The sequence below is a fragment of the Pocillopora damicornis genome, chromosome 2 (genome assembly GCF_964200805.1).
Source record: "Pocillopora damicornis chromosome 2, jaPocDami1.2, whole genome shotgun sequence".
Lineage (NCBI taxonomy): Eukaryota > Metazoa > Cnidaria > Anthozoa > Scleractinia > Pocilloporidae > Pocillopora > Pocillopora damicornis.
The window spans coordinates 2,573,719-2,600,206 of NC_142671.1; the positions used below are offsets into that span (position 1 = coordinate 2,573,719).

General features: G+C 38.6%; 1 protein-coding gene and 2 long non-coding RNA genes across 6 annotated transcripts; all 3 read left to right on the top strand.

Moving 5' to 3' along the window:
* Positions 1–1,752: 1,752 nt before the first annotated feature.
* On the top strand, positions 1,753–19,482 carry LOC149049525 (uncharacterized). Of its 3 annotated transcripts, XM_089197009.1 has the most exons (5): positions 9,190–9,307; positions 9,417–9,482; positions 17,193–17,353; positions 17,870–18,199; positions 19,262–19,482. In XM_089197009.1, the coding sequence occupies exons 3-5, from the start codon at positions 17,233–17,235 to the stop codon at positions 19,345–19,347; spliced, it is 537 nt and encodes a 178-aa protein (XP_089053135.1). In that variant the 5' UTR covers positions 9,190–9,307; positions 9,417–9,482; positions 17,193–17,232; the 3' UTR covers positions 19,348–19,482. The 3 variants fall into 3 exon arrangements, with proteins under 3 accessions (XP_089053136.1, XP_089053135.1, XP_089053137.1); XM_089197010.1 differs by lacking the exons at positions 9,190–9,307; positions 9,417–9,482 and adding an exon at positions 1,753–1,851; XM_089197011.1 differs by lacking the exon at positions 9,190–9,307 and having other exon boundaries at positions 9,394–9,482.
* A 151-nt stretch (positions 19,483–19,633) lies between these two features.
* LOC149049526 (uncharacterized) lies at positions 19,634–20,186 on the top strand. Its single transcript, XR_016183828.1, has 3 exons — positions 19,634–19,772; positions 19,920–19,984; positions 20,054–20,186. It is a non-coding gene; the product is annotated as an uncharacterized LOC149049526 (long non-coding RNA).
* A 310-nt stretch (positions 20,187–20,496) lies between these two features.
* Positions 20,497–25,430, top strand: LOC149049527 (uncharacterized). 2 transcript variants are annotated; one of them, XR_016183826.1, is made up of 9 exons: positions 20,497–20,718; positions 21,299–21,406; positions 21,858–21,893; positions 22,243–22,366; positions 23,128–23,198; positions 23,818–23,886; positions 24,287–24,386; positions 24,772–24,870; positions 25,253–25,430. It is a non-coding gene; the product is annotated as an uncharacterized LOC149049527 (long non-coding RNA). The 2 variants fall into 2 exon arrangements; XR_016183827.1 differs by having other exon boundaries at positions 24,772–24,864.
* The last annotated feature ends 1,058 nt before the right edge of the window (positions 25,431–26,488 follow it).

The following is a 26,488-nucleotide window of genomic DNA, read 5'->3' on the forward strand; positions in this document are numbered from 1 at the left end:
TGCAGCACTTAGAGGAGAGAAAGGTAAGATCCGCAGAGAGTTTGTAGAAATAAATGTAAAGGTAAATTTGCCAACATTACAAACAGTTTATGATCTTTTGCTGCACTAAATATAACGCGGGCAGTTCGAGGTTGTGAACTGCTGATCTTTTGCATTTTGGTATAGGCCACTCAATCACTCGTGAGCCTCTGTCAAGCAAAATATCTAAAAACGCGTGCAATCCCAGCTTGTAAATTAGCTTCAGGACACATTGAGGATCTTTCGCACCTTTGCATAGGCCACTCAATCCTTGAGCGTGTCTAAGCAAAAAAATTATACCTTGTCTTCTCTCGCAGTTTGTCCATCGCGACTTAGCAGCGAGGAATATTTTAGTTGATGCCAACTTGGTGGCTAAAGTTGGAGACTTTGAATTAGCCAGGGACATATCCGCAGCTGGTAGATACACCATGACCAGCGTAAGTACGCTTTGCAATCAAAATCAGCTAAATCTACCAAACGAAGAATTGATTATAATAACTGTAGCAACAATTATTTTACCCAACCAAACAGGGGAGTTTCGTGACAGACAAATCGGATTCCTGCTTCGTGGTCGTCCGATTTTCTAATCACTCGTATGGCCACAGACCGAATAGGACTCCACTCAGTCTTATTACCATTATTTATTATGGGTTAGTTTCTAAATTCATGATTATGTTAACAACACAGTAACTATCACTCTGAATTTTACTGGAAATAATGATTACAAACTATCATATATCTCAACGTCGAAAAAGAACTCGCTTACTATTAATGAATGCATCTTTCCGTTTCATAGGTCATCCGCTTCCCAGTTTCAAAGGGCATTGCCTGCACTACAAACAGTAGCTTGCTCACATTAATCTATCTTTTCAACAGGGCAAGGTTCCGTGGAGATGGTCGTCGTTAGAATCTCTACGAGATCTGCATTTTACATCCATGAGTGATGTGTAAGTTTAATTTTGTCTTTGTCAGTTTTCTGTCTCTTGACTTCGAGTCGAAAGTATTGCCTAGTTGAAAGGATTTCCGAAAAAAAAAACTTCTGCCGTGAGCTCGATTATATCCCTTGGAGCATTGTCATGGTTACATCTGGGCTTTCTTTTACGTTTTTTGTTTTTCTTCATGTACATGCATGGTGTATCTATGCCTATTTGCATTTATGGACACACCATGGGAACTTAGCGTGACTTAAAAAATATGCACATATCACCTGAAATTAATACCAGAGGCAAGGTCCACATAAAAGGGAAGACTCAACAAAGTTTTGAGTGATGTAAATATCCATTAAACCCTAAAAGAATACAACGAGACTCGATCTTTAATCAATTCAGCGCTAATAGTTCGAATTCATTTTTCATTGAAGTTATTAACCCTTTCACTCCCAAGATCTCATTGTTAACTCTCAAAGGCTTCAAATAATGGACGTTTACCTCCCAGATTCTTTTAAAAATAATTGAAAAGCGTTTTACTCTTCCAGCAAAGTCTCGCAAGATCCGCTGACACCCACTTTTTCTCGTTGAAAATCAAAACAATGCATTGAATCAGCAGTGATGGTTTAAAAACAATTTGTACATCAAATCAAATGTCACATTCGGCCAATAAGTGATCTTTCTGATGATCATTGTCATGAGTTCAAAATCATCTCTTTGCACCCTTTTCCACGCTTGGTATGGTCCATTCAGATGCTGGGAGTATCAGCTGTAAGACAAGTTAGCTAACGCTGTATTTAATTTTTAGATATGAGCTCATGAGTTCTTGTTGGAAAGAAAATCCTTTGATGAGACCAGCCATTTCGCAGATCACTCAACAGCTGAAGAATTTTTGCGTGAAGTGAAGGTAATAAATGGTTGTATTTAGAAGCTTTCCATTTCTTCCCTTCCATTCGCTTTTCTCAAAATTATATCTGCCCTCTTCTTCTTCCTTCCATTTATTCATCTTTGCTTCCCTTCATTCTTCCATGGATCTCTCTGTCACCCTATCAGTCCTTCTGATAAACCTTTTATCTCCAACTGCAGCTATCCACTCATCCATTCGTAAACATAGTCATCCATCCACTTGCTTTTCCGTCTATCGATATGACCTTAACTACCGTTCGTTCCTTCGTTTGCTTGTTATTCGGTTCATTCTTTGCTTAGATTTAATCCTTATACAGTACAACCGTTATTTCTATCCTTATTCGTATTTTTTTGTGACTAATTTATTCAGAGGACATATACAAATATCACAGAGGTCAACGATGGGGAAGCTTGATGACACCCTGATGCTGAAGCAAACACCTCATTTTATGTAATTGATAGTAGGAGGATAACCACGGGACCTCAAATAAGCGCATAGACTCAAAAACTTGAGAATCAATTTTTTTTCCTTTGTGGAGGAAAGTTTTCCTCACAACAAGTACTACAAATCGTAGCAGAGAATAAAACAGTGCATCCTGTATTTCTTACGATGCTGAAGTGGCTAAGAAAATTCATTGCTATCGCGTAAATAGAATAGATTAACATGGATTGAATTAACTCAGAAAAAATCTAAGCACGTATCTGATTTAGCTTAAAACAGGTCCTCCTTATTAGCGCTGCCGCACGAGTGCTTTCTTCGCTCGCAGGCAGACTACTCTTCTTCCGTGCTCTAGCCGCTTCCAGCGTGCTTTACAACAGAATAGAACACAGTCCAGCCTTCTTTATTTGTTAAATAAAAGATGAACCTTTTGAAAGATAATGACTTTCGAATAAATATCAACTATAAATCAAGGTTACAGAGAGAGCAAGGGGCGAAGTGTGACACGCGACACAAGACAGAAATAATCTTCAGCAAAATAACATCTTTAAAAGTATATCATACATATATATCATATTATACACATATATCATGTGTGTATAAAAAAAAATAAAACGAGCCGCAAAACGAGAAGATGAACGCGATAACCAACCTTACAGTTCCGACATTTCTTGGTCAATAGCTTGTGATCAACCCCTCATTATTAGCGCTGGAGGAGTTTCTCCGCCCGCGGAAAGATTTGAGATGAGCCAGAGAGATTTACTGAGAGTCTGGCACTATTTATAAGTACAAGACCTCGGCAAACCTCTCGCTTGCTCGCGTTGCTCGCGTACTTTCCTTTTTACGAAAAAAAACTCGCACCGATGCACTTATAATGACGACCAGCGCGAAGTTTAAACGGTTAAAACAGTGACATGTCTTCTGGGAAAGGCTTACTCAGGCTCACTGCGATGCAACATTAACTGCATCTCGACAGTTAGGTATCATTACTGGAGGGCAGACCATTATTGCAACAAACAATGTACACGATAAAAGGTTAGAGCTAGTGGTGTTTTCTTTCCTTTTACAAAAAACAGATTTCGTGTCTTAGTTCTATTGCCGTTTGTGGCTTCTTAATTTTTTTTTTTTTTTGCAATCTTTTGTTAATCTTTTATCCCAGTGCGATCAAATACGCCATGATTGACATGAGTTAAATTCAGTGAAACTGAAACCATCAACTTTTCTCTTTGGCGGCTCAATAAGATGCGTTTTGATCTTTAATCTTTGTAAAACAATCTCTTCTTTAAATAAAGCCATCGCCGAAAGCTACTGAAGCGCTTTACCGGGTCCTAAAGATCTTTAAGAAGCTAGACACCACCATTTCGGGCCAAGATTTAATGGTAGAGGTTGATGGTTCCCGAAGTACTCCCAGAAGTCTTTGTGTCAAAAGCTTTTATGGGAACCTTACCTCTAGAGATGGTCGATAAAACTATCACAGAAGATTACAATCAAGACTTCACAAGAGAGCTAACGAAGGGTGGCCTTCGCAAGCAATGTTAAGACAAATAAAAAAAAACATAAAAAAACACCTACCAAGATAGGAAGAAAATTGTCTCGCAATTTTCATGGTTTCGAACCTGGTTAGTTAACGACTGATAGCCAGACAAGTATATAACGTAGATGTGACATACTAACGAACACAAGAACTAATCTGGACACAAGCAGTCAATTCTATTTTGGCGTTTTCTACTGCCTGGCAGCTACCAAGCAGTGATTGGTGGAAACTCATCTCGTCTTAGTTGTCATCTTTAAACTAGACAACATCTGATCATATCATCCCCAGCTACGACTGGATCGCCTACATCGAGGCATTTTCGTTCTATTTACTGCAGCTTTCCTTCAACAACTTGAACATTTCACACGTGTGTGACGTCTACCGATCGTCTGCATAGTAAGCAAGTTCTTTCCACCCGTGGCTCCATTCTTTCCTTCTCCTGGTGTTTTACTGAAGTAGTTTCAATCTTTTTCGGATTCTTCGCTTCTAGATCATATCCCTGTTTTCTTTTCCTCAGTCGGCAAAACAAAATGATGTTCACTCTGATCGACAGTGGAAGGCAGGCCTTTAAAGGAATCATGATTGTTCAATTAAGTTCTGAAACTGAAGAAATATAACATTGGTCAGACCTTACGTGTGAATGGTATTACGCACGTGCCCTGTGGAAGGCCTCGGTTAAATAATAACGAAAACAAAATAAGTAATTTAAAAATTGTAAAGAACGGTCTAGCGACATCAGATTATGACTCGTTATGAGAACAGCAGAGGTTGTTACATAACAATAGCGCAAACAGAAAAATTGGAGAAGGAGGGGCGTACCGTGGTGCCGTCTTTTCCATAAATTAAAATAGCGGCTCAACAGAAATTAAGTCCGGAAAGGGTAAGGGAAAGTTTGTTTACAAACTCGCCCACCAATAACCGAGTCGCTGAATACAAGTTCCTAGGAGGAGTCAGTTTAGATATATAGAGAAATGTAGAAACTCGCCCTTCTCCAATCGTAAATTCTATATAAAAGAAACCAAGCAGAATTAACCCCATACAAGAACTATTTACAAAAAAGAAAGAACCCTGCAAAAACAATTTTGCGATGCGATGTACGAATAATTCACACTAAGAGGAGATGCTAACTCGAAAATATTTTAATTTTTTTCCTTCTGGTAGAATATTGAAACATAACTGATATTTTTACTTTAATCTGAACAGTGAAGAGAAAAACAAAACTGAGCGACAATTTTGCTTCTCTGACAATGCTGCAGTCTGTGGCATGGTTTAATTTCTTTAATCCTGTGAACAGTGAAGAGAAAAATGAAACTAAGCGACAATTTTGCCTCTCTCACAATGTTGCAGTCTGTGGCATGGTTTAGTTTTTCTGTTTTCGGCGCAAGTCTAAAAATTGAAAACTTTAAATAGCGATCAATTTTTGTTTTTCGGCCAAAACACTCCAAATCGTTGGCAGTACTGCCCAAGAGGCGGGAAAAGGGGTCCATTTGTACGGTAAATTTTTTACCTCCAGCGCTCTCTCCCCAGGTCCGCTTCCTTGCTCAAGGGGTTTGGGAAGGAAGTGAGAGTTTAACTGTCTCTTCGAGGTCTTTCATGACATTTTGGAACGTCTTGTGTGTTTTTGTCCCTCCGTTATGTCCATTACAGTGAGCAGCCAGACTTTGGACGTTAGCTAAGAAGGAAAAAAGATCGTAGACATAGCATATTGGAGCGGGTGTTGTATCCATATCGACTTTTCAGGTGCCATATTGTAAAACATGGTTGGAATGGAGGTGAGGGAGAGGGAGGGGGTAAATTTTGGATACCATCCCCTCCCCAATGGCACGCCTGGAGTCTGCGAAGGAAGTGAAAGTTTCGCGCTCTTTTAGACTGTCCGTTCGCCGCCATCGTGGTAAGCAATAAAACCTTTGATGTGAGTAGGGACGGAAAAGTGTTAAAATTACTAATAGCAGCAGTGGATATAACAGTTTCGAGGCTTCTTCGAGCTTTTCAGGCAAGTACACATTGTATTTACATTTGGATTCTTGCAAAATCGCCCAATGACATGACTGCAACAGTGCAAGATTACGTAATCTTAAGCAAAAGTTAGATCGTGTTTAATTGTGATTACCTTGCGAGCAGTTGTGTTGGGGGTGAAATCTTCAATGTATCGCCTTAAGACGATGGATCTTCTCGTCTTGTTATGGGGGAAGATTTGACGAATTCGTCATCAAGCATCCCACAGATGACTGAAGATATAGGGCAATTGTTAACTTATGGCGGCTCTATTACTGGCTCTTCAAGGCCATCACTTTTCGGTAATGCAAGACGAAAAGGTGACGCTCTTGCGGAGATTATTTATGCGGAAATAACAGACAAAAATGTGAAGGGACCTCCTACGTATTAAGAACTGGTGGCAGACATATGTTATCATCAAGGAAACCGCTAATTTGATGTACGGTCAGTCCAAGGCAAGAGATGCATTCAACGATTCATCTTTAGAGTTGGTGATCACGCTCGAACAAACACCGAAAAATTGAGCCGTTCATTACGCTTTGTTAGAAAGGGAATTGCCGCAACGATAAATGTTGATCAAAATAAAGATGCTGATACTGTTTCGTACGCATTCAATGTTTTATTCCTTTCAGTACTATTAATATATCATGTTGAGTGTTGAAGACATGTGCCCATTTATTATTGGCAGCCGGGAAAAAAATGGGCCTTGACAAAAGCCTCCAAATTCACGCTAAAAGCTGAAAATTATTTTGAACCCTGAAGGGCGCTCATATAGACGGCTATACAAACAAGCAAATGAAGGTAGAAAAAAGAAGAAAATAGTGAACAACAGGCACTTAAGTCTAATAAACTTAAACTTAACCGAGCAACGACGTCCCGCGTGCACTGCTCCAGCTCGTCATTAGACAGGCGGTTGTGTAAAATTATCCCTTTCTCAAAACAAAACCTCCTAACTGACTTCGAACTAAGGTCTTTCTTGCTGGGAAATCTTTCTTTTAGAAATAAGCTCACCTCGGACTGTGTTTTTCTTTGAGTTATTACAAGATCCTTTATGTACTCAGCGCTGAAGTCGTTCATGTTTGGAGAAGTAACTTCGCGGTAAACGCGAATTTCCCGCTTCCTCCTTTCCAGAGAAGTGTAGTGTAGGAGGGGAGGGGTGGGGGGGCAGGGCCGGAAAAAATCTCTCAGCGCATGGAGGGAAGTGGATCTGGGGAGAGGGCGCCAGGGACAAAAAAATTACCGTAAGAATGGACACCTCCCCCCCCCCCCCTCTTGGGTAGTTCTGTCAACGATTGTAGTGTTTTGGCCGAAAAGCAAAGATTGAACATGGATTGCAATTTTCAAAATTCAATTTTTAGACTTCCGCCGAAAACAGAAAAACTTAGACATGTCACAGACTGCAACATTGTCGGAGAAGCAAAATTGATGCTCATTTTCAATTTTTCTCTTCATTGTTAACAGGATTATAGTAAGTATATAAGTTATGTTTCAATATTCTACCAAAAGGAAAAAAAAGTCAAATATTTTCGAGTTGGCACTCATATTTTTTATGATAAAATATAACGAGAATAAGAAAATTGACATTTATTTTCATTTTTTTATTTTAAACGAAAATTGAATGGACGAATGACGCACTGACCCACCATCTGCACACACATTGCATATATTCAGATGGTCAGATGACAACTGAATTATGGCCGTCGCTATCACTGAGAAAAAGTTCTTGGCTTTAAGAAATGTATGGTGCATTAACTTCAAACCATACAAAGGCTCAATTTCTGAATGTTGGAGTTATCTATCTTAAAGTGGGGTTTGGGGTGGGGTTTGAACTCAATGGCATATAGAAAAGTCTATTTTTAGTCCTATAAATACATATACATATATATATATATATATATATATATATAGGAAGTCTGCAAGTCGATTTTCGCGTGGAACAGTGCTCAATGCGTTGAAGCAGGCTTGTCGGGAAATGTAGTTACGTCCTTTTTTCCTCTCATAATATTTATATATATATATATAACTGCAGACAGTACTGTTTCGGCCTTCTGGGCCTCATCAGTGCAGTGCTGATGCTAGGATGGAGGTAAGGCTATATAGCCACCCCAAGTGATCTCACACGTGTGGTATCATCTAAGCCATGCCAGAGTGCTCAAACTAGATAATCTAGTGAGCATGCATAATGCAAGCAGCAATGACTCATCCTAGTAGAGTGCTCAATTTGGACATGAAAGCAAAGCTTTGTATGTCAAAGAGCTATATCTAACTGCAGACAGTACTTTTTTTTTTTTTTTTTTAAAATATAAAAGCCTGGAGACCAGGCAGTTTTATTTCGTCAATGATATCTATTTACAATTCTAATTGATTAAAGTATTCGAATTAAATTATGAGTTATTTAGGTGATTACAGGTCTCAATTAACTAATGATATTTTCTCTTACAGGCGGCACGAACAGCGCACGGGCTATAACAGCCCGGAGTAAGCGCCCACCCTGCAGACAGTACTGTTTCGGCCTTCTGGGCCTCATCAGTGCAGTGCTGATGCTAGGATGGAGGTAAGGCTATATAGCCACCCCAAGTGATCTCACACGTGTGGTATCATCTAAGCCATGCCAGAGTGCTCAAACTAGATAATCTAGTGAGCATGCATCCTGGCGTTCGTTCTGCACAGTGGCAAACGGAAGGACTGAGCATTCCATATGAATATATATATATATATATATATATATATATATATATATATATATATATATATATATATATATATTCATATGGAATGCTCAGTCCTTCCGTTTGCCACTGTGCAGAACGAACGCCAGGAAGTTTTCAATTTACTTTCAAGGTCCAAACTTTTATAATTCGCTAAATTCTGACATAACTAGTTCTCCCTCCTCCGCTTCTTTTAAAAGAAAGCTTAAGGAATTTCTTCTCTCTAGGTATTAACTTCTGTAAGGCAGTAATTCTTAACTAACTTACTTAATATGTGTGTGCGTGTGTTTGTGTGTACGTGTGCGCGGTCAAAGTTAATTACCATAAGTCCATATTGTAATTCTAATATAAGATTAGTTATTTTAAGTGAGAAAGCCTGACTTGTTATAAGCCTCGTGGTTTCTTTCAGGTTTTCTCGCCATTTATTTTCTGTCATCAATTTTCTTCATTTTTTTTTTCCATCTGTAAATGTCGTATATGGCAAAATAAATATTGTATTGTATATATCAAATAAAATATTAGAAAAAATACAGCTGGTCCCAGTCGTTTACGATTATCATATACGCAAAGAGCTTTTACGCGCACAAATTCATCTTCAGCGTCTACGCACCTTTTTCTGTTTTTATTTATTTCTCGATTCTACCGGATACTGTTTCACAAATTGAATGATAAAGCAGCCTACCATTTGCCCAGAAACAGGCATTGGCTCTTTGACCTTGTCCAACTTTTGGCTCATCAGGAACTTTTCACTCCAACTTTCAATTTCGTTATACAACGTCCGGTGAGTCGTTTTCTACTAATAAAAAAGGTCGTTTCGTATGACGGTTTATTTTTGACTAAGTAATAATAAGTGCGCATAACTTTCAGTCTGACCTCGTTTTATACGACAGCTTATGATTAGTTGCACCATCATCCTTTAAGTGGTATATTAACAAGACTCACAGCAAAACCATAAGGTAAGTTTATGCATTTTTTTTAACAATTTCTTTTTCAAATGATGATTTCTTTAGCATTTTTCTGCCTAGTAAAATAATGTTTGAATAAAGGAAAGGAAATAAATAGAATATTTATTTCGATCGTGGTATTGTTCACAGCGAAGACGAAGACCTATATGCCAAAAAGTTATTTTTCAAAAGGATTTTCGGATTTTCGAAAATTTTGTCGTTCAACGAAATTGTATGATACAAGACGTTTTATCATCAGGTTAGGATTTGTACGTGATGCGTAATCGCCGAATTGTTTTGAGACAGAGGTGGTGTGATCGTAGCTTTTTGGTGAAAAGTGTTGGTGGCCGGTTTTGTCTTTAACATAATATCCAGGAGTCTTGAATTTTTGCCAACGTTTACTCGTAATTGTTTCCAGAGTTTTAAACAAAGCTAACTTTAATTTGAGGCAATCTTCGTATTTTGTACCTTTATTAATCGCTCATGGCAAACATTTGTATGAAATATTAAATTGATGCAAAACGGGTTTATTAAAATTTCCTCCATTGGTAGAGAGAGAGATCGAACTCATCATGTTACGTCAGGGGGAGTCAAAATCTGCTGAAAAATGATGCATCTGTTCTATTCACCGCCAGCTAAACATTAGGGTACATTTGATCGCTTGCATTGGGATGAGTTTTTTAGACTGGTGACCAATAATTAACGTTACATGTAAAGACTGGGATCTTTTTCAAAAAAATTTGTCGCGGGTAGGAAAAAATGGACACATTGTGCTTTACGTTGTGACATATCCAATTTTAATAATACTCTAGCGAAGTCTGTCTAGTTCACCCACAAATTTGGGAATGTCATTTTTAGTCGCTATCATTCACATATCGAAAAGGAAAAAAAATAAAATGGAAAATGAGATAAGCTAGTGGCCTATTTATAAGAAACAAATTGCCTTTTCATGCTATTGATGAACTATTTGGAAAATGTACAAAAATTATTCTTTCAACTCCCATTGTCACCTCGTTAATACGGTCGCCAAACGAAAGCACCCATATGATAGATAAAAACTAGACTGGTCAACTTTTTGCTTATAGTAAAAACATGTGTACCGCCCTCGCAATTTCAGATGACACGACTCCTACAATGAGAAAAACCCTCAGTGACCTCTATCTAGGTTTTGAAAGGCAATACTGGTCAATATTCAGACCATTTAATCTCAATGAATGGACAGGGATCCTTAAGTTTCAATGCTGGCGGGTATTCTCCACTCCATTAAAAACATTTCCTCTTACATTTATCAACGAGGCAAATCGTATATTATTATTGTAATCATTTTCCATATTTCTTTTAGTGCACGTAGAGCTCATTGAATTAAACATGGTAAATACTTATTCGTCCGTTAATAAATAAACATGCGGTTAATCTTCCACAAACTCCTTCCACGATGCATAAATTTCGTTGATCGCGACTTTTGCGTCTTATCGCGATATAATCAATCCAACGTAAATATGAAATGTTCAAGCTACTCGCACAATTTTGATTCTGCTGTTAGCCGGCCTCACATTTGGCGATTTCGTTCTTAAGCTTTAGATGCGTAGATAAAAGCCATAAAAGAAACAAAATTTCATATAGAGAAAGTTGAAACACCCGTTCAGGAAAACGCTCGGTTGGCAAGTCCGGCAATAAAAAATAATCACAGTGATAAGCAAACTCGGAGAGAGCTGCAACTTGAACTCGTATTGAAATGCTGCTTAGAAACAAAGCGATTATACTTAATAAAGCTAGAACAAAGACAATGTTTTAACTTTACCTAATTTGCTTATTCTTGGTGATATTACTACCACGAAAGTTTAATTTTACAGTGCGTTATCGTCAAGTGAATCGTTATCGTCCTCTAAAGTTAGTTTACAAATGCACATCGACTGTTGGTTGCATTTCGACGACAATCGCACTCATTGGCCCGATTTATACTAGAGACGGATTATCCGTCTAGACGGATCATCCGTCATACGGATAATCCGTCCAAGTATAAACCCGAAGACGAATTTTGACGAATAATCTGTCTAGATATAAATCGTTCGCGAGTTTCACGACGGGTGTCTCGGTGTTGAGCCGAGTGGAAGCCTGGCGAGAGCTTAAATATGGCGGCTCTTGTAGCCTTGTTGATGCAATCGAGAAGAACAGCATTGGATATGACGGTATATCAGAGAAGAATATCCTCTGTCAAGCGCATGTTTGAGCCGGAAAATAGCTTAATGAACTTCATGTTACCCTTTTCTCTCGCTAATCTTGCTCAAGATAGGAAGACAAGAAGTAGAGATGAGATAAGAAACAAGAAATGGTGGGAGGACGGCCTTCAAAACTGGTCGGAGTCGCAGTTTAAAAAAAGACTTCCAGTTAATCGAGACACATTTCATTTCATTCTTGGAGAAATTGAAGATTTAATTACAAAGGAAACAACGCGGTTTAAAAAACCGACAAGCCCAGAATGTCAGTTGGCATTAACATTGTACAGAAAGGCACATGGGATCTCATTCAGCACAGTGGGTGATCTTTTTGGAGTTGCGGCTCCGACAGCCTGCGAGATTTTTTGAACTGTTACCAGTGCTATTGTTACAAGGCTGTACGATAGATTTGTTTGCCTTCCAAGAAATGAAGAAGAATGGAAAAAAGAGCTGCGCTGCTTCTTGGAAAATTGGGAGTTCCCGTGTGTTGCCGCCTGGGATGGTTTTCATGTGTATATAAGTTCTAACTTGAAAAATTTCTTTAGTTTCAAGAAAAGATACTCCGTAACCAATATGGGGCTGATAGGGCATAACAAACGCTTTTTGTGGGCAGGGGTAGGTGCTCCGGGCTCCATGCATGATTCCACCCTTTTGCAATCCTGTCCTATTTTCCATGCATTTGAAGAAGGGGAAGTGTTGCCCAGTAAATCGTTACATCTCCCTGAGCATGGAGAAATCCCCTTTGTGACTGTGGGCGACAGTGCTTTTCGATCTCGTGTATGGCTAATGAAAGCTTTTCCTGACACTACTGGAGACCCAGCAGAAATTAATTTTAACAAAAAGTTAAGATCTGCTCGAGTTGTGTCTGAACACGCATACGGGATGCTTAAAGGGCGATGGATTGCAATAAGAAAAACATAAAGCGTATCATTATGTGTGGCATAACATTACATAACATTGTATACACGTGAATGATCCATGCAAGAGGCGGTGGAGGTCGGACGTGCAAGAGCTTAACCTCATTCGTTGAAGACGCCATGGTATCCGTGATAAAAATGAAGTTCGAAGAATCAGGAAGGAGGTAGTTGACTGGCTGTGGTCATTATCATAGACATGGCAACCATTCTAACAGTTATAAGTATCACTTTATTCACATGGATGTTGTAGTTCAAAGCAGGAATAAGTTCATTCAAAGGTTAATCTCCATGTTTATGTTGTCGTTAACTAAGTAAGGATACATTCCTTATTCTTTTGTTAATAAATGTTAAGACTGAAAATTAACATTTGCCAATATAGCATGTAAATGGTGCTACCTGTAACACTTCAGTAATTTACAGTGTTTGAAGTTTCACAATGAGATATTTCAGTGCATGATTTAGTGTTCAGCAGGAATTGTAAATGTATAAAATCTTTGTGGTTAAGTGATATCCAGAAATATTCAAGGGTGAGTTAATTGTTAGCAATATTTATCAAGAACTTAATGATTTATCTGGAGGTCACAAAACCTCTCAGCTGAAACTGGTTTTTATTAAACATTGTTGCCAAGAAAAATTGTGAACATAATATCCATTTATCACTGATTGAAATTAACTTACCCTGGACACTATGAAGTGGAGAAATCATTCATTGTCTTTTTGCATTAGCAAACATCAAGAACTACCTTCAGCTCCCAGAAAGGAGTTTAAAAGTTCAGTGATCAACAATATTGCTAAACTGGAATAATACTTTATTCAAATGGAATTTTTTTAATGGAACAGTAGTTTTACCTTAAATGAGTGAAAGCCTTCCCCTCTAAAACAGGTAAAAGTTAGAAGCCATGTTCGTCTTTACCTAGAAAGCTACTCAAACGTAGTGCTAGAATTGTTTACAATACCTGGTAGAACATTTGTAACACAAATTGTGAATGATCAATAAAGTTCCTTTTATAAGTAGGAGTTGGAAAAACAGTCCTTTTAATATAGCAATCTTATCATTAAACTTGCAAGCTAGTTTTTTCTGTAGCAAAGGCAAAGTATGAAAAGTTAACAAGGCAATGAAGTAACAGTGACATATACTGTAAACGCTTACTTGGAGTTGATTTACTTAATTTAACTGAGTGTAGTCAGATGTGCCACCAGGGCTTGTTGAAGAATAGTAACCTTTGGAATCAGTCTCTGAAGGCATACTATACAAGCCATGCTGAGGAGAGACATATGGTGTTGCAGATGTAAAGGCCAGCAAGGATGGATTGTGGGCTTTCTGCTCCTGGAAGGGGTAATACTGCTGTGAGGTCAGTGGTAGGCTTTGACTAGGGGCTTTTTGCAAAACCAGCTGCATCATCAGTTGTTCATGTCGCCTATTTGCTTCTGCCTGTTCTTGTTGAAATTTCAAGAACATTTCATCACGTTTTCGGTCTGCTTCCAAAATCCTGTTCAACCTTTCATCTTGAGCGTGGTTTACACTCTGCGAATATGTTTCCATGGTTTTACACAGCTGAAGTACTGCCGCTGTCTGGGTCTTAGGTTTTATGTGCTGCTTAGGATGCAGTCCTATCTTGGGCTTTTTAGACACTTTTTTCTCCTTTTTCATTTCCTCCTTATTGCTTTCATCTTCACTAGCCTTTCTTTTGTCACCGCCATGATGTACCTCAAGCTTGTTGTCACCTTCAGGGACTGAGAGTGGTGTTGTTGATCTTTCCTCACTGCTTTCATCAGTGCTAGAAGAGTGATCCATTTCTTCTTCTCCAGAGCTTGCATGCACTGATACAACAGAGGTAAAAGACCTTTCTTCAGCTATGTCGCCAGCAGAACAAGCCACGTCGGTAAATTCATCCACCCCCTCTGTAAAAACAGGATTAAGAGTATCGTACCACCTTGTACATTCTGTTTCTTTCGATGATAGCCCACTACCAAACGTGATTTTATTCTGGATGTGCTTCCACTCTCGTTTGAACCATTTATATTTTGACCTTAACTGTTCAACTGTAAACTCTTTGACTTTCATCTTTCTTGCCTCAAATTCCTTCTTCAATTCTTCTTGAATTTCTTCAAATATCTTTCCTTTTGAGGACTTCTTCAGCGCCAAACGTTCCAGTACTGTAGCCCACCCAAAGGTGTAATCACTTCCTCTGTATTGTGGGTCATATATAACTTCTGCGAAGACGTCCGTGTCTTGATCTGTCCAAGTCAACTTCTTGTTTGCTTTCTCCTTCTTTTTTGTGGTTGCTTTCGAGGGCACGATTACTTTACCGGATGCCATCTTGAAATAGGCATCCCAGGAAACCTTGCAAAACTATAGAAACCAGTCTCTCTCATATGGAAACTTCGTCAAAAACCGTCTTCGTTTTCCGTCTAGATAAAAATTTAGAGACGGATGATCCGTCTAAGACGAGCTATCCGTCTGTTAGCACGTCTTGAAGACGTGCTGACAGACGGATCAGCCTGAGACGAATTTTGCTCCATAATTCGTCTTAGTACCGAATTTATATTTAGAAGAGTTATCCGTCTGGGACGGATGATTCGTCTCTGACGGATAACTCGTCTCTAGTATAAATTCGGCCATTCAGTTTTAATTCAATTTTCCAAAAAAGAGAGTTCTTAGGCACGTGTCCACTTTCAGGACCAGTTTCGCGGCCGAATATCTCTCCGTTAACAGGTGCATTTCTGCCAGTGAAGTTACATTTTCCATGAGCCGAATAACCTGACCTAGACGTCTCTTCCATCAGATGTAGTCCTTCTGGGGCGGAGAAAATAAAACAAAATATGACCGAATTCACCTATCTTAAACATATGCTACCTATCAGCTATGTACTTTGTCATTAAACAAAAGCGGTTAATATGATGCCAAATGGAGCAGTGAATAAGAAATAAGAAAAATGATCATTAACAAGAACGACACTGATAGTGATAATGACAAAAATATAAATTATTGTGATAACAATAGTAATATTATTATCTGAATCGAAAGGAGGCCAACATGGATGTCGCTGTAAAATGTTACGAAGGATTCGAGAGAAAATGGAATTTCCGGCGTTTGAGTGGATACGAATCGAATTAGTCGGAAATGAAATATTTCTGCGGCACGGGAGAAGTGGGGATTGGGGCAGTTGAAGTGCAGCATGGGCAGAATGGAATGTTCTAAAAGGGATGTTTATCACAGAAAGCATTCTAGGCCGACACCTCGTCTTGCTCACGTTAGTTTTTAGTATATATTTGATTTACTAGTGACAGTTCGAGTTTTGTAGGGGTTTCTTACCTTGTTTGCGTTTACTAAAATTATTTAGAGCTTTCCGTGCTTTGTTGGAACACATGTTTGGTAAACAAGGGCAAAGATCTTCCAGCCGTGTAGCCTTCGTAGGATGGGCTTTTCAATGCATGAGCCATGGATCCTACCCCGATTTCCTGCCGAGTTTTTTGTTTTCCCTATTGGGGTTTTTTCCGGCAGGTTTTTTCTGGCAGGTTTTTTCTGGCAGGTTTTTTCTGGCAGGTTTTTTCTGGCAGGTTTTTTTCTGGCAGGTTTTTTCTGGCAGGTTTTTTCTGGCAGGTTTTTTCTGGCAGGTTTTTTCTGGCAGGTTTTTTCTGGCAGGTTTTTTCTGGCAGGTTTTTTCTGGCAGGTTTTTTCTGGCCTCTGTTCTGACAGTATTCTGTGTAAACTGTCGCTCAGCTCTGTTCTAGTTTTTCCACCACATGTTTGAATGTAATAGAAGTTGTTGTACAACTTATTTTTATATGTGAGGTGCTCGGCCGATACAGCCATAATAAACCTCATGGTTTTACTAATTCATGTTGTACTGCGTAGTGGAACTGAAATGTACTGTTCAGATCTGTAAATGTTAAACTACAAGATATGTCAATTTTTTCAAATTAATCATGCGTGATTGTTCGTTATTTGCGTTCATTGTAAGAGTACATTGTTTCCTTTGGTAGGCTGCCTTACTTATTCAAGCTCACAACCCCAAAAGTGGTTTCACCCTGGCATGGAGAGTCGACTCGCCCGATACATCAATACAAAGTCTAAGCCAAACAATCCCTTTTTTTATGATAAGCACTGTAGAAGTAAACCTCGCCATCTCATTGCAGGAACTCATTATAAAACGAAAAATTCCTTCTTTTTTAAAAGTACGTTGTATTTCGTTGTTAACGCAAAAGTAAGGTCTCAATTTTTTTGTAAATTTACGAGCAACTTTGTTGCTATTCACTTTAGATTTTTTTTGTCACTGTTAGTGATTTCGAAAAAGTAGCAAAACAAAAGATTTCATTTAGTTACGAAATAAACCGTTATTCGTGTTGAATCGAGAGTCTGGGAATAAGTGAAAGAAAACAATGAAATCCTATACCTTTCAGCGGAAGGTTTACTCAAAATCGCAAAATTTGTTACTTTCTTTTCCATTTTCCTTTTTGTAACTGCCTGAGTTTGTAAAGTTAGATACAACAAGTTAATGATAGCCTAGTTCGACTTATGGCCTCTGTATACTACGTTCTTCTAGAAAATAACTTATTTGATTTTGAATGAACAATTCCATTTGCAGGCCACTTCAAACATCCAAACAACAAATTTGTCAACTTGTCATGATGATGGGTAATTTTCAACTTCGAGAAGCGTCAATGTGTTTAGTACTATTTACTCTTACCGGCGCTTTAGGGAATCTTCCATTCGTCAAAGGTGAAACATGCAATTCAAATCTCAAGAGTAAGTAGTGTTAACTTCTTCTAAATGTTCTGGTCAAAGAGCGTGTTTATGCGAATGTTTTTCTTGTATGCACAATAAATGAATGTGTGTATGTACAGAAAGTGTAAAATAGCTACCAAACAAACAGCTTCTAGTTAGAGGATCTAAAGGATGCAGGCATCTTCATCAAAGTATTTAGCATGTGTATATAAGAAAGGACGAAGATAAATTCTTGACTAACCCAGTGTTTAAATAGACAACGTCTCGGCCTTCGGCCCTCTTCAGGTGGAACATAAAAGGTAAAAATTAACATTAAAAAGCTGCATTAAAACTCGTGATCGATCAAGAGTTTGCGAACCACACTTACTTAATTTATAAGATGGATTTATCAATAATCTTTCTCGTTGTCTGATAGGCAATAAAGAGATTGTATATTAATGTCTTTTCAACTACACATTTATTGATAATCTTTCTCATATACAAAGAGATTGTGCATTATACATTTTCTTTTATCATTATTCAATCTCTCCAACCCAGTTAGACCTGTTGTGGACATCTCTTCACGTCCAGAAAACAGCACATTACCCATTGGTGCCTCCATTACCCTGATTTGTACAGGGGAGCCCAGAAGAGAAGATGCAATGTATCTGGATAGATATGCCAAGTATGTCGAGTGGTACGATCCACAGGATAACAAAGTTGAAGCTAAGTGCGAGCAGCCTTTAAAAGGAGAAAGAAAAAAACTTTTAAGCTGCCCATTAGCGCTTAAAAATCTGACTGTTGACAAATTTGGCCGCTACACCTGCCAAGCCGGCAATCGTTACATAAATCACTGCACAAGGAAATCATTTGAAGTAGTGATTCAAGGTAAGCAAACCAGGCTTATCATACCTTTGTAAACAATTATTCCACTCGTGCTTGATGGATATGCGATGATAGTTTGCCAACGAGGCTCATGGGGCCGAATTGGCTATAATCATCTCATATCCAACAAGCGCGAATGGAATAATTGTTTTATAGAAAACGCCTCAAAACATATGTACACAAATCTTCCCAACTTTATTCTGCATGAACAAACGGAAGTCTGAGAAACTGTGAAAAGGGTCGGGGCTGTTTTATTGACAAAAAAATTGGTGTTCGATAAAACTTACGAAAAGATTGGCGTGGCTGGGTCTCATTTTAGTACCCATGACCACAGCATTAGTTTGTTTGTAGTAGTTGTACTAGAAAGAATATATCGGTGAAACAGGTGGACGACTAGCCGACCCGGATATCGAGAACACCTTCCGGACACAGAAAGAAATGACAAGGACGCATCCAAACCAATCGCTAGACGCTTCTATCTCCCTAACCATTCTAAGTAGCATAAGGCGGTTCGCAGCTTTTACCTGCATCTATGCAGTTTGGAAAGCCGCAAAACTCTACAACAGAAATTTATCCTTCTAATCGGCACTCTTAATCCCCAGGGTATCAACGAGCGCTTTTCATTCCACTAATTTATTCTTTTTTTCTCGTCACCATGTTCCCACCAATAGCACAGCTCCATTTTCTGAATATAAACACACACCCACAACCCACAATTACTCCAATCGCTTTTATTACGGGCTAACGCTCGAAACGTCAGCTTTAAACTCTTAAAGTGCCATTATGATTATAAAAGTTTAATGAAATTGCTATTTTTGAAACCTCGTATTGGGCTGACTCACCAGTCCAAACCGTTTTTTAATCAGAGCACAGAAAGTCGGTTTTTCGGAGCGTATTTTTTGATCTTTTGCTGTCCGTCATTAATGAAGCACGTTCCAGCCGCTTAGGAAGGGGCTTGGAATCGAGTAAGCGGAAATGACGTCAAATTCTCGACTCGAAATACACACTTTGGCTAATTTTAATAGAGCCGCTTGCAAGTAAAAACCCTACAAACTTGCAATTCAGGCGGAATCCTGAGGGAAATGGTTGGCTGGCGGTGCGTCGTCGAAGGATGCAGCAATGCTCCTGATCAAGAAGTTGGATTTTTTTAGTGCACGCTAGTCCTAACAGCAAGAGTGACCGCGACAAATGGGTAAGATTCGTGAGAACGCATCGAGCCAATTTCAGTCCTCTGGGACGATTCATGGTTTACTCTGAACATTTCGACAAAGATTGCTTCGAAAAGGGGCCATTATGTAGAGGGTTCTCGACGTACGCCTCGTTCAGGCTCTGTATCAACTATTTGGCTGCAAAAAACCGCCCAGGAGCCTCCTTCTTCAAGATCTGAGCGAAAACGTAAGAGGGTAAGTAGACACGTGCTTCTTGTTTGCAAGTATACTTCACCATTTATATAGTTATATTTCAAAATTTACGACACTTTCTTATTTAGGAGGTCAGCGACTTACTTTCCTTCATTGGGACCAAGACATTGTCTGTTGGTAAAGCAGAACTGGGAGATCATTTGAAATATGCTTCTGTAAGTATCATAGATGAGGACGATTGCAGACTCCAAGTAAGGCTCTAGATCTAGTGAGGATCATTTTGAATTCATGTCACTGAATAATATTTGTATTTTATATACAAGTACGTGCAAACTATTTCTTAACTACATCTGTCTCTTTAGAATTTCATGCACAGTTACACTCCTCCGATGGCTGGCCCTTCGCATCTGCTGTTGGTGGTGACATTGTAAGTTTTCCTTGTGTTTAGAGATGAAAATTATATTGAACAATACTAAGAAAGCATTTTGGCTTGCAGAATGACTCAAATTCCCGGGTAGCTGCTTCAGATGCTTCAAAGAGTTTCTTGCCTACGGTGACTAGTACACCAAACATGGTATTTACAGTATAGATGTTTCCATTTGTATCCTGCTATCAAGCTTACATATTCTGCCTCTGATAACATTCATACTTCCCTAACAAGTAGATTTCTTACCTACTGGCTGAATAATTTCAGCTTTATGCTTGCTCAAAAACAATGTCCTCTTTAACGAAATAAAACAAATTTTTGTTTGCAGAATGTTACTGGTGAGCAGATACATGGACCTACCTTGAAAAGTTTAACAGATGAAAGCTGTCAGAGGGATCTGATGGAGACTAATACTCCCAAAAAGATGTCTTTTTAATAGAGATCTTAGAAGATAAACCCGTGTTATTTTTGGTATTAACATCTCTTCTATCTGTTACTGTCATTCTTATCAGGTACCTGATGTGGAGGACGTCACTTCGGAGACAACACCTTATTCTAGCTGTCCTGAGCGTGAAAGTTTGAAGAAAGAGAGGAAAAAGTTAAAGAGAAGGTAAAAGTCAGAGACCTAAATGTTAAGATTGGTCACTTGAAGGATACATTGCAGAAAAATTAGGAGGATTGGGCAATGCCATTTAAGGAACTTGAGAACCAACAGCCAGCTCTAGTGACATCGGGTGTGTTAATTATTACCTTCTCATGGTTATAGAGTTGTGCAGTCTCCTGTTAAGAGAGGCTATCGGTAACTACTTTCAAAACATTTGAAATTTACGTTATCATATTAGTTGATAATACTTAATTACCCTTTTATACCCTCCCACCACCGCAGCACCACTCTCAGTTTCTTTAGAAACTCACCTCCTTTATTCATATGCCTGACGTACTTCCCTCTGAGCACGAGAATATGATCATAAATGGGTATACGTAAGTCTCAAAGCAATTTATCTTGTCTGGCGCTATGGTGGGAAAGACGGAAACATGACAGATGTAGCTGTAAAGAAGTTATAAGGTAGGTACACGAAATCGAAATGGCTTCTTGCTAATTCCTAAGTTAAGCCTTTCCTGAGCGGTATACCTCTAAACTGATTTTTCTTTTGGTGGTAAACATCCATAAAGTCTACTACTGTCTCCTCTGAACGCTTTCTGCAGCCTCAATCAAGCCACTTTTTTCCATACATAATTTTGATACGATAAGCGACCTATGTAAAATGAAGCAATTTAAGAAGTTATTCCCTTCTTTTTTCTCTGTCATTGTAGACCCTAGTGCCATTGCCAAAGAAACCTTGCTTAATGAGATAAGGACCTTAAAGCAAGCTGGAAAACATCTTAATATTGTCACTTTGATTGGCACAAGGATAGAAGGAGGTAAGTCAGTTTTCGAAGATACAACGTATTAGAAATATGCATGTTTACTGGGTGATTGACAGTAACAAGGTAATGTTCAGCCGTCTGTAACGTCAGTCAGAATAGTGCAGGTACTGAACTTATGATTAAAGAAAGATAAGAACATTTTCCGCTGAGCTAAGTTCAGGGAAGTTCATATGGAATTTTTTCCTTTACTTTTGGCCACCGACTAAACCTAAAATACCAACGAATCACCTTTTGATCAACTCAAGGTGCTGATAATGTCCAGTTTCGTTCTCTTGTCAACTCTTATGTGTTCGCTCAACTCTCGCAAGGAAACGTTCTTGTGGTCACTGAATTGATTCATGGTGGCAGTCTTGAAAATCATTTCAAGGCGCCAGGGGAAAGGAACAATTATCATTATGTCTGCTGTAAGCTGAATGACCGGCAGCTGGTCACAATTGCATTTCAGATCGCCATGAGGATGCAGCACTTAGAGGAGAGAAAGGTAAGATCCGGTAACAATGTGTAGAAATAAGGCAAATTTGCCAACCTTCCATTAGAGATGACTACTCTCAAGAGATTACAAACAGATTATGATCTCTTGCTGCACTAAATATAACGCGGGCAGTTCGAGGTTGTAAAGTTCCTTAAGGATACATTCAGGATCTTTTGCATTTTGTTATAGGCCACCCAATCATTGGTGAGCCTCTGTTAAGAAAAATATGTATAAATGCGGGCAATCCCAGCTTGTAAATTGGCTTCAGGACACATTGAGGATCCTTCGCACTTTCGTATAGGCCACTCAATTAGTGAGCGCCTCTAAGCAAAAAAAATTACATTGTCTTCTCTTACAGTTTTTCCATTGCGACCTAGCAGCGAGGAATATTTTTAGTCGATGCCAACGTGGTGGCTAAAGTTGGAGACTTTGGATTAGCCAGGGACATATCCGTTGCTGGTATATACACAATAACCTCAAGGGTAGGCACGCTTTGCAATCAAAGTCAATGACTAAACAGAAAAATTAAACAAACACGGAAACACTTAAATTGATGCTCTTCCTTGGTACAATCGAGCAGAAGAAATTAATTTCTTCTAATGATATAATTTACGATGAAACTCTCAACGAGCTGTGTATCATGTGACACGTTTACTTAATAATCATAAAAATTACAATTTTTTTCGAATGTGATTGATGGATTAGGCGCTTTATATTTCACAAATTTTTCCGTTGATGTATAATCGGAAAGTTGGATGTAACTGGAGACCTGTAATCGAACAGTTAAAGCAGCCAATCCTACCATCCCACTCAGCTAAATCCACCAAACGCAGAATTGATTACAATAACTACAGCGACAACCACTTACCCAACCATCAGGGGAGCTTCGTGACAGACAAATCGGACTCCCGCTTCGTAGCCGTCCGATTTTTAAATCACTCGTATGATTACCGACAAAATTGGACTCCACTCGGACTTATTATCATTATTAACTACGCGTTAGTTTCTAAACTTATGATAATGTTAATAACAATAATAACAACGGCCATGGTAATTATTACTCTGGATTTTACTAGAAATTAATAATAATTACAAACTATCGTATATCTTAACGTCAAAAAAAACTCGCTTACTATTAATGAATGCATCCTTCTGTTTCATAAGTCATCCGCTTCCCAGTTTCAAAGGGCATTGCCAGCACCATGAAAAGTAGCTTGCTCATATGAATCTATCTTTTCAACAGGGCAAGGTTTCGTGCAGATGGTCGTCGTTAAAATCTCTACGAGATCTGCATTTTACATCCATGAGTGATGTGTAAGTTTCATTTTGTATTAAATACTGTCAGATCTCTGTCTCTTGACTTCGAGTCGGAAGTATTGCCTAGTGGAAAGGATTTCCAAATAAAAAAAAAAAACCTCTGCCTTACGCTCTAGTATATCCCTTGGAGCATTATTATGGTTACACTTGGGCTTCCCTTTACGTTGTTTGTTCGTCTTCGTGTACATGCCTGTTGTATCTATACCTATTTGCATTTATGGACACACCTTGAGAACTTAGTATGACTTAAGTAATTCCTTCCTTCAAATCAAGCATCATATGCACATATTACCTGATTGAAATTAATACCAGAGGCAAGGTCCACATAAAAGGAAAGACTCAACGTCTTGAGTGATGTAAATATCCATTAAACACTAAAAGAATACAAGGAGACTCGATCTTTAATCAATTCAGCGCTAATCATTCGAGCTCCTTATTCTTTGAAGTTATTAACCCTCTCACTCCTAAGATCTCATTGTTAATTCTCCTTACTGTCTGCCATACTATTCTTTAGATTTTATTCGGAGAATTTGATATGGGTTCAACTAATTATCTCCTTATTGATATTTTTTTCATCTCATCACTTGCCTGCTTCATATTGTATTGATATTGTAAGGAGAAATTCTGTCTTGGTCACTTATGGGAGTTAAATTTGGTATCGTTCTACGGGAAATCACCACTTATGGTAAGAGTGATGTGTTATTAGCTACGTGCGACTTAAAACGACATCCTAAGAACTGCGAATCATGTTCTCGTCATGAGGCCCCAATCCATAATGCAGCCCAAAATTAGCAAGGCTCTTCTGTAAAGCTAACCATATAGACACAAGCATCTTCTTGTAAATGATTATTGTCAGTCAGACGAAACTGAACAAGATGAGAAGGCCACTTCCAGGTATAGGTTGTGCTCGTGTCAAACATTTTATACGTACTAAATCTTATTTGTCACAGTGCTGCACTAAATTTTATCGATCTAAATCAGACACATAAAGTCTTCGCAAGTCTTTATTTATTTACAAAGTTATTGCTGAATTATTGTCTTTGAAAACTGAAATGGTTAAAGCATATTTTATTTCTGCCAAACAGGTGAGTTGCCATACCCTGACATCACGGGGCCAATTGCTTTAGTAAGTCGACTTGCTTCGGGATACCGGATGCCTCGTCCCGACCGATGTTCAGAAGAACTGTAAGCTCTAAAGTCTTAAATAACGCTAGCAAAACTAAATTAAATCATTTAATATGAAGACGGCTTCAAATAATGGATGTTTACTTCCCGGATTCTTTTAAATTAATTGAAAAGCGTTTTACTCTTCGAGCAAAGTCTCGCAAGATCCACTGACACAATTTTTCTCGTTGATCAAAACGATGCATTGAATCAGTCGTGATGATTTAAAACAATTTGTACATCAAATTAAATGTCACATTCGGCCAATAAGTGATCTTTCCGATGATCATTGTCATGAGTTCAAAATCACCTCTTTGCACCCCTTTCCACGCTTGGTATGGTCCATTCAGATGCTGAGAATATCAGTTGCAAGACAATGTTAGCTAATACTGTATTGAATTCTTAGATATGAGCTCATGAGTTCTTGTTGAAAAGAAAATCCTTTGAGGAGACCAGCCTTTCGCAGATCACCCAACAGCTGAAGAATTTTTTGCAAGAAGTGAGGGTAATTAATGGTTGTATTTAGAAGTTTTCTATTTCTTCCCGTCCTTTCGCTCTTCTCAAAATTATATCTGCCCTCTTCTTCCTACTTCCATTTATTCATCTTTGCTTCCCTTCACCTTTCCATGGATCCCTCTGTCACTCTGTCAGTCCTTCTGATAAACCTCTTATCTCCAACTGCAGCTATCGATCCATTCATTCGTACACATAGTCATCCACCCACTTGCTTTTCCGTCTATCTGTATGACCTTAGCTTCTTTTCGTTCCTTCTTTTGCATGTTCCTAAGTTCATTCTTTGCTTAGATTTAATTCTTTTACAGTACAACAGTTATTTATATCGTTATTCTTATTTTTTGTGACTAATTTATTCTAATGATTTATTTCAGAGGACATATACAAACATCACAGAGGTCAACGATGGAGAAGCTTGACGATGACACCCTGACGCTGAAGCAAACACCTCATTTTATTTGCTTACTAATATAGGAAGATAACTGCGAGATCTCAAATAAGCGCATATATGTATAAGGTCTGATAGTCATGATTAAAGCAATTTTTTCTGAACCAGGTACCGACTAGACTCAAAATTTAGAGTCAGTTTGTTTTCCTTTGTAGAGGAAAGTTTTCCTCACAATAGGTATCGCAAATCAAAGCAAAGAATAAAACGGTGCATCCTGTATTACTTACAATGCTTTAGTGGCTGAGAAAAAATCATTGCTAGCAGGTAAATAGACTAGACTAACGTGGATTGCATTTTCTCAGAAAAAAATATTAGTACTTATCTGATCTAGCTTGCAACAAGTCTTCCATATCAGCGCTACCGCAAGAGTATTTTCTTCGCTGGCAGGTAGACTACTCTTCTTCTGTGCTCTGGTCGCTTTCAGCGTGCTTTACAACAGAATAGTACACAGTTAAGGCTTCTTTATTTGTTAAATAAAGAGATGAACACCTCATTAGTAGCGCTGCAGGACAGGCGTTTCTCAGCCCGCGGAAAGATGTGAAATGAGCAAGGGAGAGATTTGTCGGGGATCTGGGACTAATTATCAGTACAACACCTTGGCAGACCTCCAGCCGGCTCGCGTTGCTCGCGTTGAACCGAGGCGCTTAAAAGTGAGGACCAGCGCGAAGGCTAATCGGTCACAACAGTGACGTATCTCCTGGGAAAGGCTTACTCAGCTTTATGCGATGCAACAATAACTGCATCTCGACAATCATCAATCATTACAGGAAGGCTGGCCATTATTGCAACAAGCAAAGTTTAGAGCTAGTAGTGTTTTCATTCCCTATAGAAAAAACAGATTTCATATGTTAGTTTTTCTGCCGTTTTGTGGCTTCTTAATTTTTTTTCCAAATTTTTTAAAAATTTTTTTTTTTTGTCTCAGTGCGATCAAATCTATCATGATGGAAATAGGTTAAATTTAGTGAAACCGAAACCATCAAATTTTCTCTTTGGTGGACAAAAAAGATGTGTTTTGATCTTTTATCATTGTAAAACAACCTTTTCTCTAAATAAAGCCATCGCTGAAAGCTACTGAAGCGCTTTACCGGGTCTTAAATATCTTAAAAAGTTAGACACCACTATTTCGGGCCAAGATTTAATGGTAGGGGTTGATGCTTTCCGA